This window comes from Halichoerus grypus, chromosome 8, assembly GCF_964656455.1.
Source record: "Halichoerus grypus chromosome 8, mHalGry1.hap1.1, whole genome shotgun sequence".
Lineage (NCBI taxonomy): Eukaryota > Metazoa > Chordata > Mammalia > Carnivora > Phocidae > Halichoerus > Halichoerus grypus.
In genome coordinates, this window is record NC_135719.1 from 69083102 (window position 1) to 69096987 (window position 13886).

Sequence of the window (13886 nt, forward strand, 5' to 3'; positions counted from 1 at the left end):
GCAGTTAGAATCTATGCTTCCAAAGCCATCAGTTCCTTCTGGCCAAGAAGCTGATTTAAGTAAGTCTGAATGAAGGCCAGAATAAGATAATACACACAACAGCAGACGTGAATCTCAAATACATCATGCTAACTGAAACAAGCCAGACCCAAAAGACTACATACTATTTTATTATATTTACATGATATTTGGGAACGGACAAAACTATAGGGACAGAAAACAGATTAGCAGTTGCCAGGGGCTGGGGGTAAGAACAGTTTGACTGCAAAGGGACATGAAGGCATTTAGGGAAAGATGCACTGTTTTATTTATATATTGATTATAGCTATACAACTGTGTCAAAACTCATAAAACTGTACACTGTACATTAAAAAGGTGAATTTTACTGTGTCTAAATTATACTTCAATAAAACTGCGCCTTTCACTCCCACCCCCAAAATATGACCACAAATGCTATAGAGAAGATTGTTGTACTTCGGGAGAGGTTGAACTGGATGACATCAAAATTCTTTCCACCCCATGTCCTGTGATTTTATGACAGTCTGCTTCTCCTACCCTGGTGACCTCAGAGTTAAGTCTGGGCTGCAATTTCTGTGTTAAAGTGATGAGTCTCTCTGACCAAATCATGTGTATATGAGTCCTGCCATCATTCAGAGATCTCTGGCCCTACTTTAGCTTGTGACAGAGGCTCCTTTCCTGCTGTCTCCTATTTTAACTCCTCTTGGGACTGATAAGGGCCTTAGACAATTAATAAACAAGTGAGAATAAACCTCAGGGGACACAGGTTTTATCTCTCTGCACAGGCTTCCTGTCTAAATCCCATTTGATCTTTCCATTGAACTCCAAATCGGGCAACAGAAGAAGAATCATATTTATGAACTCCCCTCCACTATGGACTTTTGGGCTTCCCACTATATTATATTTATACACTTAAGCTATATAAATGTAAAATGTGGGGCGCCTGGGTGACTCAGTCGTTAAGCGTCTGCCTTCGGCTCAGGTCATGATCTCAGGATCCTGGGATCAAGCCCCACATAGGGCTCCCTGCTCCACGGGAAGCCTGCTTCTCCCTCTCCCACTCCCCCTGCTTGTGTTCCCTCTATCGCTGTGTCTCTCTCTGTCAAATAAATAAATAAAATCTTTAAATAAATAAATAAATAAATGTAAAATGTGAGCCTCACACCAAAATTATACCCAAGTTTGTTGAGACATAAATAGATATGTAGTTTTCTGTTTACACACATTATTAACCCAGATTACTGATCTATCAAATGGTTTACAAAATGGTTAACTTTTCTGGTATCCAGAATAGCCCTAGGGCACCTATCTGGCTCAGTCGGTTAAGCGGTGGACTCTTGATTTCAGCTCAGGTCATGATCTTGGGGTCCTGGGATTGAGCCCCGTGTCAGACTCCCTGATCAGCAGGGAGTTTGCTCCAGGATTCTCCCTCTGCCCCTCCCCCCACTCATGCATGTGCACACATACACACACACGCTCTCTAAAATAAATAAATCTTAGAAAAAAAAAGAATAGCCCTAGATAGGCTATGGCCAGGGAGGACTAACATAGCCATTAGAATGCTCTCACTTTCTACTAATAAAGACCACTGTCTTTTATGACACATATACAGTCACAACTGTGCCCTACTGTAGGAGTCCCATTCTCTTATTTGAAAATCAGCTCCTTTTTTGGTTATTCATGGAGGATCTCAATGGAACAGATACAAACACCAGGAACCAGACACCTAATATATGCTTGAGTGCTAGGATAAAAATCATGGGCCAAAAGACAAGCCTGGACCTGCCAGTGCCTCCATATGCCAAAGGACAGAAAATATGGTAGAGACGAGGTAATATCCATACTGACCTTTTCTGCTGAGCATTTACAGCAAACACACTGTCACTACAAATATAGGGTGCTCATATTACAACAGAAGGAGCCCACAACAACAAATCCCACAGTGGTCTAGGGTCTTGTTTCCACATGATCCCCTCAGAAAAGAAGAATGGGGGAGTTACACTTTCATGATTTAAAATTATTCAATCATCTTCAGAAGTCTGCAGCAGCAAAAAATCAATACTGTCCTCTAAGTCACTCAAACTTGATAACGTTGCTTCTTTGGCATAATCAGAAAAAGTTTCACAAAAAACTGAAACATTTAGCAGAAAACATATGTTAGCTTTTTATTCAAAAGTATATAGACGGACTTGGGTGCCTGGGTGGCTCAGTCGGTTAAGCATCTGCCTTCAGCTCAGGTCATGATCCAGGAGTTCTGGGATCGAGTCCCACATCAGGCTCCCTGCTCAGCGGGGAGTCTGCTTCTCCCTCTGCCCCTCCCCCTGCTCGTTTTCTCTCTCTCTCAAATAAATAAATAAAACATCTTGAAAAAAAGAAAGAGAGAGAAGTCCTGTAGACCCACCTGGCCAAACCTGCTGCCTCAGAAACTTGTGAGAGAGCTAAGTAGAACTACCAGACACAAGAAGGGTGACAGCCTTGCTGGGAAGGCCTTGGCTGGTCCTCTCAATCCTCAGCACATCAACAGAGTTCACCTCTTACATACCTTGCAGACTGCCAGACTAGTCGTCTAGGCCTTTTACGTTCAGCCGCGGACCATAAGCACAAGCCTAAGACTCAAAGATACTAGCCTCTAGGATTCCTGAGCCCTTCTGCGGTATATAACAAAGGCCAACTTTGAGATGAACCCATTTACCTGCCATAGGAGTAGAACACTACCTGAACTAATGTGTACCCACCTGAATCATGCTGAGGCCCAAGCTTAAGTGGACCCTAGCCAACTTCTATGCCCTAGGCAAGCAGTCTTTTCTCATCTCCTTTGTTCTTTCTGCAACTGATGGCCTTTCACTACTACTTCTCAGATCAAAACATTATTAGTTTCTGACCAAACTATTAAAGTAAGAAACAGCCAGGCCCAATTGCATGTTAATTTCCTAATAATTATCCAGTTATGGAGCACTGAGGAGAGTGAAGGAAAAATGACATTACCACATCCTGAGATGCATACTGAGGGTCCTCTGGGTTGACTGACCAGTAGCAGTAATCAAAGCCAAATGCCACAACCTTCTCCCGAGAGTCTCCAAAGCCATCTGGTCGATTGTCCATCTAAAATCAAACAGAATAGAGTCTTCTCTATCATAACGTCAGAATCTAGCCAATGCCACTTGATTCCTCCCTACTATAGCTAGAGAGACCCAGACTGGTCATGAGAATCTACGATATCTACCCAAAAAAGAAAAAAAGTAAACTCTGTCCTCATCTCATCAAATAAAAGCTCCAGAAAATTAAATTTGTCTCTCATACTATCACCTATCTGCCTACATATGAACCAAGCTTAGGAAAGAATGCCTTTCCCTCTCTGACCGTCATGGGCCGTATCACTATCATTTTTTCTCCAAGTATTTCTATAAAGGATACCGGAGTGCATGAGTAGTTCAGTCCCTGGGCCTGACAGAGTCTATCAACCTAGGACTTTCACAGAGGTCCCTGGGTACCCATCCCCAGTGAATTAGAAAGCACATTGGATAGAAGAGCGAGGACCAATCCAACTGCTCAGGGTAGATGAGGGTAGAGTCAGAGATTGGAACCGCACTGACCTCCAGGTACTGGGGAAAATGGTATTACTGCCACAAATGTTTTATCTTACTATTTAATATTTAGACTCTGGACAGGGATAGACAAACCCTAGCACTAGCCATCATAAACTACAGTAGAAAGAGGCTGTCAGAATAACTAAGAAATTCTTAGCGGATAATTGACCTCAAGGAAGTAAGCAGCTAAGCAGGTGTGCAGGGGGCAGATTAGAGTTTGATCTTGGCCAGGATTTATTCTTAAAAAACCAAAACTCTCAGCTCTAAGAACAAAGCAACAGAGATATAAATAAGGGACAGCAGAGAATAAAAGGTCTTTGGTCCCTGGGGAGCGCCTATTGAAAGTCTGGCAGGTCCCATTCTCTTTTAGCAGAGAAGTGCTGACAAAAGGAAACAGATCACATCACAGGGGTGGGCATAGGCAGTAGGCCTGGGGTCCAAAGAACCCTCACTCCTACCAGTCAGCTTCCTCAGCTCTCAGGGATGCTGAACACCACCTGCAAGCTGTCTACAGCAGCAGGCACAAGGCCAGTTTCCCTGTCTCTCTCCACTCCCCAAGGCCAGAGAGAAAGAACCCCTTCCACTTCCGCTGTTCTGGTAAATGGAAGAATGAGATGGAGGAAACTAGCCCTGGGAGGGGGGTGACGGGTAGGGGAGGAAGTTCCCAGTGTTTGCCCAATTGTGACTCAAAGGTCAGTCAGATCTGTGAAAGAAAATCTGCAGTGCAACTCAGGATAGTGACTGACTCCCTTCTGGGATCTGATGCATACTAAATCTGTAGTAATGCCTCTAGACTAAGTGATATCAAATGAGAGGCCTGGGACAAAGTCTGCTGGTCTGGTGAGTTAAATATACCCATGGATGTACCCAGCATGACTTACACTAGCCATGACGCCCATAAGCTGTAAGTGACCAGTTTCCAAACAGCTGCACCCTGTTTGACAGAACTTGGGCTGCAGTGGCCACAATCTCTATACTTCTTTCTTGCTTTATTCTTATACTTGCTTTGTATAAAACTCTTCCTTCTCCCAAAGTGCCACCCTAAACCCATTCACATACACACCTTCATCCCAGAAGCCCCTGTAATAATATAAACTCCTCAGTGGAAAGAGAAAGGAAAACAATTTCATGCTTACCTTTAAATTTCTGATTTTTGCCACTTTGCCATCAACTTCCACAATAATTCTTCCCCCTTCTTTGGTCTCCCTAGAAAGAAGACCCAAACCCATATGAAAAGAAACATTGCTTAAAAAAAAAAAAAATCAAGAAAAGAGAAGCTGAGATCAGCGCTACTGGGACAAAATGTTTCCCTACTGCTGTCTCTATAAGTAGCTGTCCCTGGCTGACACACTTCTCTGGATCATCAGAATTTGGCTCTGAAACAGCTAAGAATTACCACTATATAGCACCCTCCATGTGCCTAGCCGCTGTATTAGGTACAGCACATATTATACTTCATCTTATGCAATCTTCCCACTAACACACTCTCCTGACATGGCTTCCTACCATATCTTCATTTTTTCAGATGGAAGACTGAAGCTGAGAGAAATTATGTAACTTGTCCAAGGTCACACATCAAGCAGTGGCAGAGCTGGGATTTTAAACCCAGATCTGTCTGACCACAAAGCCTGGGCTCTTAACCATACCCTTAGAAATCAGGCTTGAAATTCTGGACAGTATCCTTCGCTCAGTGCACAAGGCATCCCCTCTCACCTTCTCTGGGATTTTGAGCATGGATAGTAATGAAAAAGATTTTGGAGTCTTCTCTGTTGAGATACTGAGAACATATTTCCCAAATCCTTTCCTTTTATCTTCCTAAATTGGAGTGAGAGCCAAGATCCTCAAGAATTTTCCTATGTTGCAGTTACATAGTAACACTGCTAGCAACTAACCAATCCCTAAATTTACTTTAAGGGGCTTAATCCAAGTGACCCATATATCTGAAGCCCAAAATGAGTGGAATATACTCCATTCTATAGATGAAGTCTTTTTTCGTAACATAAAAACCTTTAGTGAAAGTACTCAAGGCCAGAATGTTAAGAGGTAAGAATTAAATTCATTAGCATTTCCTCCACTACAATGAAAGTAATCACTTAAATTACTCCTAGCCCAGGACCTTAAAGTTAAGAAAATATGTTCTGTCTCATTTTTATCCTTCCTCATGGTTCCCAGGATGTGACCTTGAGAATTTGGGGAGGGGAGGACAGGCACAGTGAGACAGGGGTCTTTACATTTAGGATTTTTTTTTTTAACCAGTGAGTGAGCCTGGGATAAAGCCCTGTATAGGAAATTTCCCTCTCCCATGTAATAACATTTGTTACTTAAATTTCCTCAAGGCCCTAATGCTCTTTATCTCGCATTTCATGCTAGATAGTATTTAAGGCAGCAGAGATATTCTTAGTCCTTGAGGATCATAAACCACACACCCCCGCACATACACAGCCCTCAACAATTCTAAAGAAAATCTTTCATCTTTGCTGTTAACATTTTACAAGATAACATTTTTTTTCCTTTCTCCATTTTAAGGTAGATTTTCTTATCTCTCCTCCCCCTAAAAAAGTAATACAGAGATTGTAGTAAATTTGGACAATAAAGAAAATAAAAAATTATGCAATAATTTTTCCAAATCTATTATCTAATTTTTTTTAAAGTATGCCCCCCCCCTTTTTTTTAAGATTTTATTTATTTATTTGACAGAGAGAGATATAGTGAGAGAGGGAACACAAGCAGGGGGAGAGGGAGAAGCAGGCTTCCCGCAGAGCAGGGAGCCCCATGTGGGGCTCGATCCCAGAACTCTGGGATCATGACCTGAGCCGAAGGCAGACACTTAACGACTGAGCCACCCAGGGGCCCCAAGTATGCTCTTTCTTGAGGATTCATCTAAGACCCTTTCACATAAAGCAGCCTGAAAAGAAGTGTCCTGAATTTGACTTCTTGGAAGAAAGATACAAACTATAAAGGTAAGATGCTGCTCCTTCCTGGCTTGGAACACTGCCATTGGTAACCTAGTGATTCCAAGCTATTCTAAAACAAAATGAAGGAGAATTAAAATTGAGCAGAACAGAAAGAAGGGGCACCAACCTCAACTGGGGAGCTGGCCACACAGAGTTCAATGAAAGTCTGCAGAGATGGAGCCTTACACATGGCAGAGTGGCACTACTACCACTTGCCTCTGGGTCCTGAATTCTACCAACAGGCATTCATTCCTTAGGATGAATTTCCCTTTGCACAGGGATAAACCCTCAGTTACACATTTACTCCCAGAACAATGTTTCTCAAAGTGTGGTCCACGGGCTACCTTCATCAGAATTACATGAGATGGTGGGGCTTATTCATTCAAATTCCTGTTAACAAGTTGCATTATGGGGGGGAGGGAGGTAAAAAAACAAAACAAAGCAAAATTGCATTATAACAAACTCCCCAGGTGGACTGTATGCATACTATAACTTGAGAATCACTGTCCAGAAGGGAAAATAAGCAAGCCATGACCACTTATTATCTATTCATTTGTAAAATTAAAAAAAAAAAAGACCGCTAAGTATAAGCAGTAATAAAAATATATAGCTAACACTTTGTTGGACACTTAAAATGAGCCAAGCCCTAAGTATTTTTAATGTATTCTTTCATTTAATCTTCATAAAAAACCACTGAAGTAGTTCTCCTACTTTACAGATTAAAAAAATTTAAAAAAACCCACAACACACACACACACACACTCTCTCTCTCTCTCTCTCTCTCTCTCCACAGAAAGGGAATATAGTATAGGGACAGTAAATTTTGACAGGGCAGTGGGGAGTGTTCCAAAGCCTACAATATTGGCTGAAGAGAACATGTTCTTTTAATGATAAATGATTTTGGATAGACAAGGGACAGCATCACATAATGAGCTACAGACTTTCTAATTATGGGAAACTATGAGGAGTGGGGAGGCAATCAAAACCATGTCCCACATTGCCATTTTACTGATGGTCAGTTCTAGTCCTACTAAGCAAACAGGCATTTGATCAAGAAGTACAACTTTTCTGTAATCTCAGGAAGGAGCAGCTTGGTCTATTGAATGGAAACTTGGCTTTACCTACTTTTAGATATTAAACAAGACCATTTTCTCATCTGGAAAAACAAAAAATGTAAGCTTAGACCAGATGATCTCTAAGATTTTTTCCCTAGTACACCACCAGATCCAATGATTATTAACTGAATCTCTGCCAATAACTCATTTGAAGGGTGAACAAACCATATAATTAGCAGAGTCCCTACATTCAGATGAGCTTCAGCAAAGATGGTGGAAGTTAACAAACCCTGGAGTATAGCAGTATAGTAGCATCTCTGCAGGATTCTCTGAGGAGACAGGAGTGGTCTCGACTTCTTAGCTTGGTGGGGGGGGGAGGGTGTCACACTGTGTTTATCCAAATTTGCTCCTAAATCTTCAGCTTGGTATAACCTACTCACACCTGGGTATCTCCAGTATTGGCAATCTACCTCTTCATGCTGAAGGCTCTTAACCTGACTGAAAATAAATAAGCTTTTGTGTCCTTTTCCCCTCACTTTTGTTTGATGAGATAAATTACTCTCTACTTTGGCTGCAAGCAATTCAATTTCAACAGCATTTTCTTAATCCAATCCACACTATTGTAAATTCCTAGCTCTCAAGGAATGGAGAAGTTACTGTTGGGAGTGGCCAAGGTAATTATCCTGAGAGCCCTAAAAGAACAGTTTCGCAAAAAGATCTGCTAGAGGCTACCTCCAAGCTGGCATACTCCTATTAAACTACTCAACCCTAAGGAACCACATCAAGTAATGTAGAAGCCAGATGTCATAAGCCACTTACCAATCTAAACAGCATTTTGGGCATGTGCTACTTTCCTTCTTTCTCCATGTATCTCTTTTGTCTTTTTCCTACTTTCTTTTCTGTTATTCTGTTTCCTTCCTTCATCCCATTGCTCTTCTCATTATTCTGTCCATTGTATGACTTTGCAAAACTACCACCATATCAGGGACAAATATAATCCCTGCTGGTACCAAATTATGTTACGGGAGACAATGCATTTTTTGATCCTTCTGTCCAATTTTCAAGCCATCTTATGTCCTGGAAATTTTTAAACCTCCCAAATAATTCCATTATATGTCTTTTGGTCCCAAGCTACACTCTGCCAGCTTTGTCTCCTCTCACTCACCTCCCTCTACACACCTTCTCACCAAACAACCAAAACTTTTCTGTTTTCTAACAGCTGAAGTCCTTTATTCTTAGTGTCCTTTCTACAGAGTGCTCTCTACACCTTCTTCACCTGTCAGCAAACTCTAATAGCTCTTTAAAAAGCAATTCCGGGGCGCCTGGCTGGCTCAGTTGTAGAGCATGCGACGCTTGACCTAGGGGTGGTGAGTTCGAGCCCCACATTGGGCATAGAGATTACTTAAAAGAAAAACAGTTCAAATACCAGCCCTTCCCTGACTTTCCAAACTTGAGTGGAAAATCAGTGAAAACAGGAAGAAACTATGCAGCTGGACACTGGATGCCTCGAGAGCTGAGAGGTGCTGCATCAGATTCACCCATGAGGAAATGCGCACTGACCACGCTGAGGGAAAGGATTAGAATAACTTCCTTTTACTTCCGCAGTTCTGCTGTTAATGAAACCACGATCTCCCTGGGCCTCAATTTCCCTCTCACACCTTACAATCTAGCTCTCTCCACATCTCTGCAGAGACACCCATGTGCGCCCAGGAACACACGCAATTCTGCCTCAATCCCCACAGGTACTCCAGAGCCACCAAGGAGAGGAGACTCCCCATCCCTCTCCCCGCGTACTTTCCCAGCCCCGCTCAGGGAACTCAGTGACAAAGGCCCAAGTCGTGCATGACGACTTGAGCCGCTGTACCCCCAAAACTCCTCACAGGACTCCAGGGACACGGACACAGCGCACCCCACCCCTGACGCAATCCAGGAACCGCTATACCCCAGGACAGGACCCGTAAAGCTCTACGAGAGGCTTTGTCCCGGCAGGCCTTTAAGGTTTCCGGACCCTGGCCCCCTGGGTCACTTTGTGTCTGATTTCTCCGCGCCAGAATCACTGGAGGGAGAGGCGAAGACCTCGCCCTCCTCTCAGTTCATTTGACGCCTCAGGCGCCCCTTCCCTCCCAGACTCACCTCTTGCTGAGGGGCCGGACCCTCACGGCCACCCGCACATTCGCCATCCCTCGGCCACCACCCAAGCAGCTGGTCCGCCCAGTGGCAGCACCCCCGGCCCCAACCCCAACCCGGCCCCGCCCGCCCCACGCGCTCATGGGACGACCCCGCCCATGCGCGCGCTGTGGGCCGGCCTGGGTGGTGCCTGCCGTGCCTCAGCCAATCATGAGCCCGATGGGCGGGAGGTCGCGCGTCCCGGCCCCGCCTGCCGGGCCCGGTTCTCTCCGCCCCGCGTCGCCCCGCCCACGCACCTTCCGGCACGGCCCCGCCCATGCGCGCCTCTGTTCCACGGGGGCGGTGCCTGAGGTGCCTCAGCCAATCCTGAACCGTGAGGCCGAGAGGGCGCCAGTCCCCTACTGGTATGGCCAGGTCCCACCCACCAGGAACTAGCTTTTGTTCTCGGACAGTGCTATACCGAGTCAAGTAAATACGTTTAAGTTTCGGTTAAAGCGAAGTTTACGACGGAGTTTGCTAAATACGTGAATTCGCTGCGTTGGCCTGAGTTGTCAATTCTGTGCTTAAGTTTTAGGGGCAGAAATGAAATGGGGAGCACCGATGTTTTTGCAATTACCGGAAAAGAGCAGTGTCTCTTTGAAGAGGCACTTGGAATGTGGAGAAGTTTAGAGTGCTCCAAGCTTCTCTGGATTGTGATGGAACTTCAGGGCCACTCTAGCTGTGTTTGTGATTGTGGAGAGAACGCTGTCAGACAGAAATGGTTCATTAGTTCTTCCAAGAAATAATCTTGAGTTATCTACCAAGAGTCAAGTGCTGTTTTAAGGTTCTTGAGGACACAGTCCAAGTCTTCGTGGAAATTAGAATCTACCAGGAAGGGAAAAGAGACAATAAATATATAATATGTCAGGATGCCTGGGTTACTCGGTTGGGCAGCTGCCTTCAGCTCAGGTCATGATCCCTGGGTCCCGTGATCCAGTCCAGCATTGGGCTCTTTGTTCAGCGGGGAGCCTGCTTCTCCCTCTGCCTGCTGCTCCCCCTGCTTGTGCTCTCTCTCTCTTTCTCTCTGGCAAATAAATAAATAAAATCTTTAAAAATATGTATAATTTGGGGCTTCTGGGTGGTTCAGTTGGTTAAGCTACTGCCTTCGGCTCAGGTCATGGTCCTGGAGTCCCGGGACCCCTGCATCAGGGCTCCCAGCTCCGCGGGGAGTCTGCTTCTCCCTCTGAACCTCCCCCCTCTCGTGCTTTCTCTCTCTCTCAAATAAATAAATAAAATCTTTAAAAAAAGAATTAAAAAAATATGTATAATTTGTCAAGTGGTGCTGACTGCAATTTTTTTTAAGCAGGGTAAGATACAGCAATGGTTTTGGGGTTATATAGAGGGAAAGGTGCTTATTTTATATAGGATCTTCAGGAAAGGCCTCACTGATACCGTGACACTTGACTAGATTTGAAGAAAGTGAGGGAGGGAGCTGTGCAGGTATTCATTTATTTAATAAATATTTTTTAAGTAAGCACCCCTTATGACAGACTTTGTTCTAAGCAGGAGGGACATAAGCAGTGAAGAAAACAGGCAAACCTCTGACCTCATGGAGCTTGGTGAGAGAAATTGAGAATAAGCAAAACAATTTGAGTAGTATGTATAGCAGATAAGCTAAGGAGAAAAAATAAAGCAGAAGAAGGGATAGAAAGTGAGTAGAGAGGGTGTTGAAATTTTAAATATGGCCAGGTTAGTCTTTGCTGAGAAAGTGACACAAGAAAAATCTGAAGGATGTGAAAGAAAGACTCCTGCGGTAATCTGGAAGGACAATTCCAGACACAGGGAACAGGCCAGTGTAAGGGCCCTGAACTTGGAGACAGTCTGGAATATTAGAAAAACAACAAGAAATTCAGGGGGGATAGAATGAAGTGACAGAGGAAGAGGGAGTCATAGAGGTAACAGGAAGCCACCATAAAGTCTTTGGATTTTATTCTAGGTGAATTGGAAAACTATTGGAAAATTTTAAGGAGAAAGCAAAATTATGTGATTTATATCTTCAAAGGATCTCATTGACTGCCATTTTGAGACTAAATTGAGAAATGGAGAAGGATGAAAGCCCAAGAGAGACCAGTCAGGAGGTTATTTTAGTACTCCAGTGATAGTGCTAGATTCATGGTGGTGCCTTTAATGTGTGTCAGGCATGTTCCCAGTTTACCTTTCCAGTCTCCCCTCTCCCATTTGAAAGTATTCTTACCCTAGAGTATTAGAACAGCTGGTTTACTATTCAGATTCACCTGGAACCCTAGTCTTATGAATGGCTTCTCTACTCACTGTGCCTTGCAGTGAAAAAAATCACTACTAGGGAAAACAGTATAGAGGATCTTCAAAAAATTAAATATGGAATTACCTTATGATCCAGCAATCCCACTTCTAGGTATGTATCCAAAGGAAATGAAATCACTATCTCAAAAATATATCCTCATTCCCATGTTCACTGCAGCATTATTCACATTAGCCAAGACATGGAAACAATCTGTCCATCAAAATATGGATAAAGAAAATGTGGTGAATGTGTGTGTGTATAATGGAGTATTAGACATTAAAAGAAAAGAAATCCTACCATTTGTGACAACATGGATGGCATTATACTAAGTGAAATAAGTTCAGACAGAAAAGATAAAACCTGTATGATCTCACTTATATGTGGAATCTTAAAAAACAAAACTCATAAAAACAGAGACTAGATCGGTGGTTCCAGGGCTGGGGTGGAGAAAATGAGAATATGTTGGTCAAGGGATACAAACTTCCAGGTATAAGTTCTAGGGAGCTAATGTTAACAATACTGTATTGTATACTTGAAAGTTGTTAAGAGGGGCACCTGGTTGGTTCAGTCCGTAAAGCATGTGACTCTTGATCTCAAGGTTGTGAGTTCCAGCTCCATGCTGGGTGTGGAGATTATGAGAGAGAAAGAAAGAAAGAAAGAAAGAAAGAAAGAAAGAAAGAAAGAAAGAAAGAAAGAAAGAAAGAAAGAAAGAAAGAAAGAAAGAAAGAAAGAAAGAAAGAAAGAAAGAAAGAAAGAAAGAAAGAAAGAAAGAAAGAAAGAAAGAAAGAAAGAAAGAAAGAAAGAAAGAAAGAAAGAAAGAAAGAAAGAAAGAAAGAAAGAAAGAAAGAAAGAAAGAAAGAAAGAAAGAAAGAAAGAAAGAAAGAAAGAAAGAAAGAAAGAAAGAAAGAAAGAAAGAAAGAAAGAAAGAAAGAAAGAAAGAAAGAAAGAAAGAAAGAAAGAAAGAAAGAAAGAAAGAAAGAAAGAAAGAAAGAAAGAAAGAAAGAAAGAAAGAAAGAAAGAAAGAAAGAAAGAAAGAAAGAAAGAAAGAAAGAAAGAAAGAAAGAAAGAAAGAAAGAAAGAAAAGAAAGAAAGAAAGAAAGAAAGAAAGAAAGAAAGAAAGAAAGAAAGAAAGAAAGAAAGAAAGAAAGAAAGAAAAGAAAGAAAGAAAGAAAGAAGCGAGGGGAGGGAGGAAGGGAGAGAAACAGAAAGAGAGAGAAAGAAAGAAAGATGCTAAGAGAATAAATCTTAAGTCTTCTTACCACCACCACAACAAAAAAATAGTAATTATATGAGGTGATGAATATATTAACCAATCTTATTGTGGTAATCACTTCACAATATATACATGTAAGAAATAATCGTGTTGTATACCCTTAACTTACACAGTTAAATATGAATTGTATCTCAATAAAGCTGGATAAAAAGTATTGCTGTGTTAATATATTTCTATTTTCAGGTTGGAGAGGTTGGCACAACAATATTCTGTATTTTCAAAACTGTATATACTCATAAATATTTCAATATGGGTTTTTAAAAAATAAGGACTCCTTTTTAACATAACCATAATACTATTATCACAACCAAGAATATTAGTTCCTTAATACCATAAATATTCAGAGTTCAAATTTCCCTTATTGTCTCATAAAGCTGTTGTTTCTTTTTTTTAAACAATCTGTTTAAATCAGGATCCAGATAAATTGGGTTGATATGTCTTTCACTCTTTTTTTTTCTTTTTCTTTTTTTATTTTATTATGTTATGTTAATCACCATACATTACATCATTAGTTTTTGATGTAGTGTTCCATGATTCATTGTTTGCGTATAACACCCAGTGCTCCATTCA

At 42.0% G+C, this 13886-nt stretch overlaps 1 protein-coding gene across 4 annotated transcripts in view; it reads right to left on the bottom strand.

Annotated features, from left to right (window-relative positions):
* STARD9 (StAR related lipid transfer domain containing 9) overlaps positions 1-9840 on the bottom strand; it is a 125273-nt gene extending 115433 nt beyond the window's left edge. For all 4 annotated transcript variants that reach the window (XR_013450483.1, XM_078079476.1, XM_036084606.2 and 1 more), the window contains exons 1-3: positions 9748-9840; positions 4742-4811; positions 3004-3120 (exon numbers count right to left, since the gene is read on the bottom strand). Coding sequence is in view for 3 of the 4 variants with exons in the window: in XM_078079476.1 (XP_077935602.1) it covers positions 3004-3120; positions 4742-4811; positions 9748-9794 (234 nt within the window). In the remaining variant the exon portion in view is untranslated. The remainder of the gene's footprint in view (positions 1-3003; positions 3121-4741; positions 4812-9747) is intronic.
* Positions 9841-13886: the final 4046 nt, after the last annotated feature.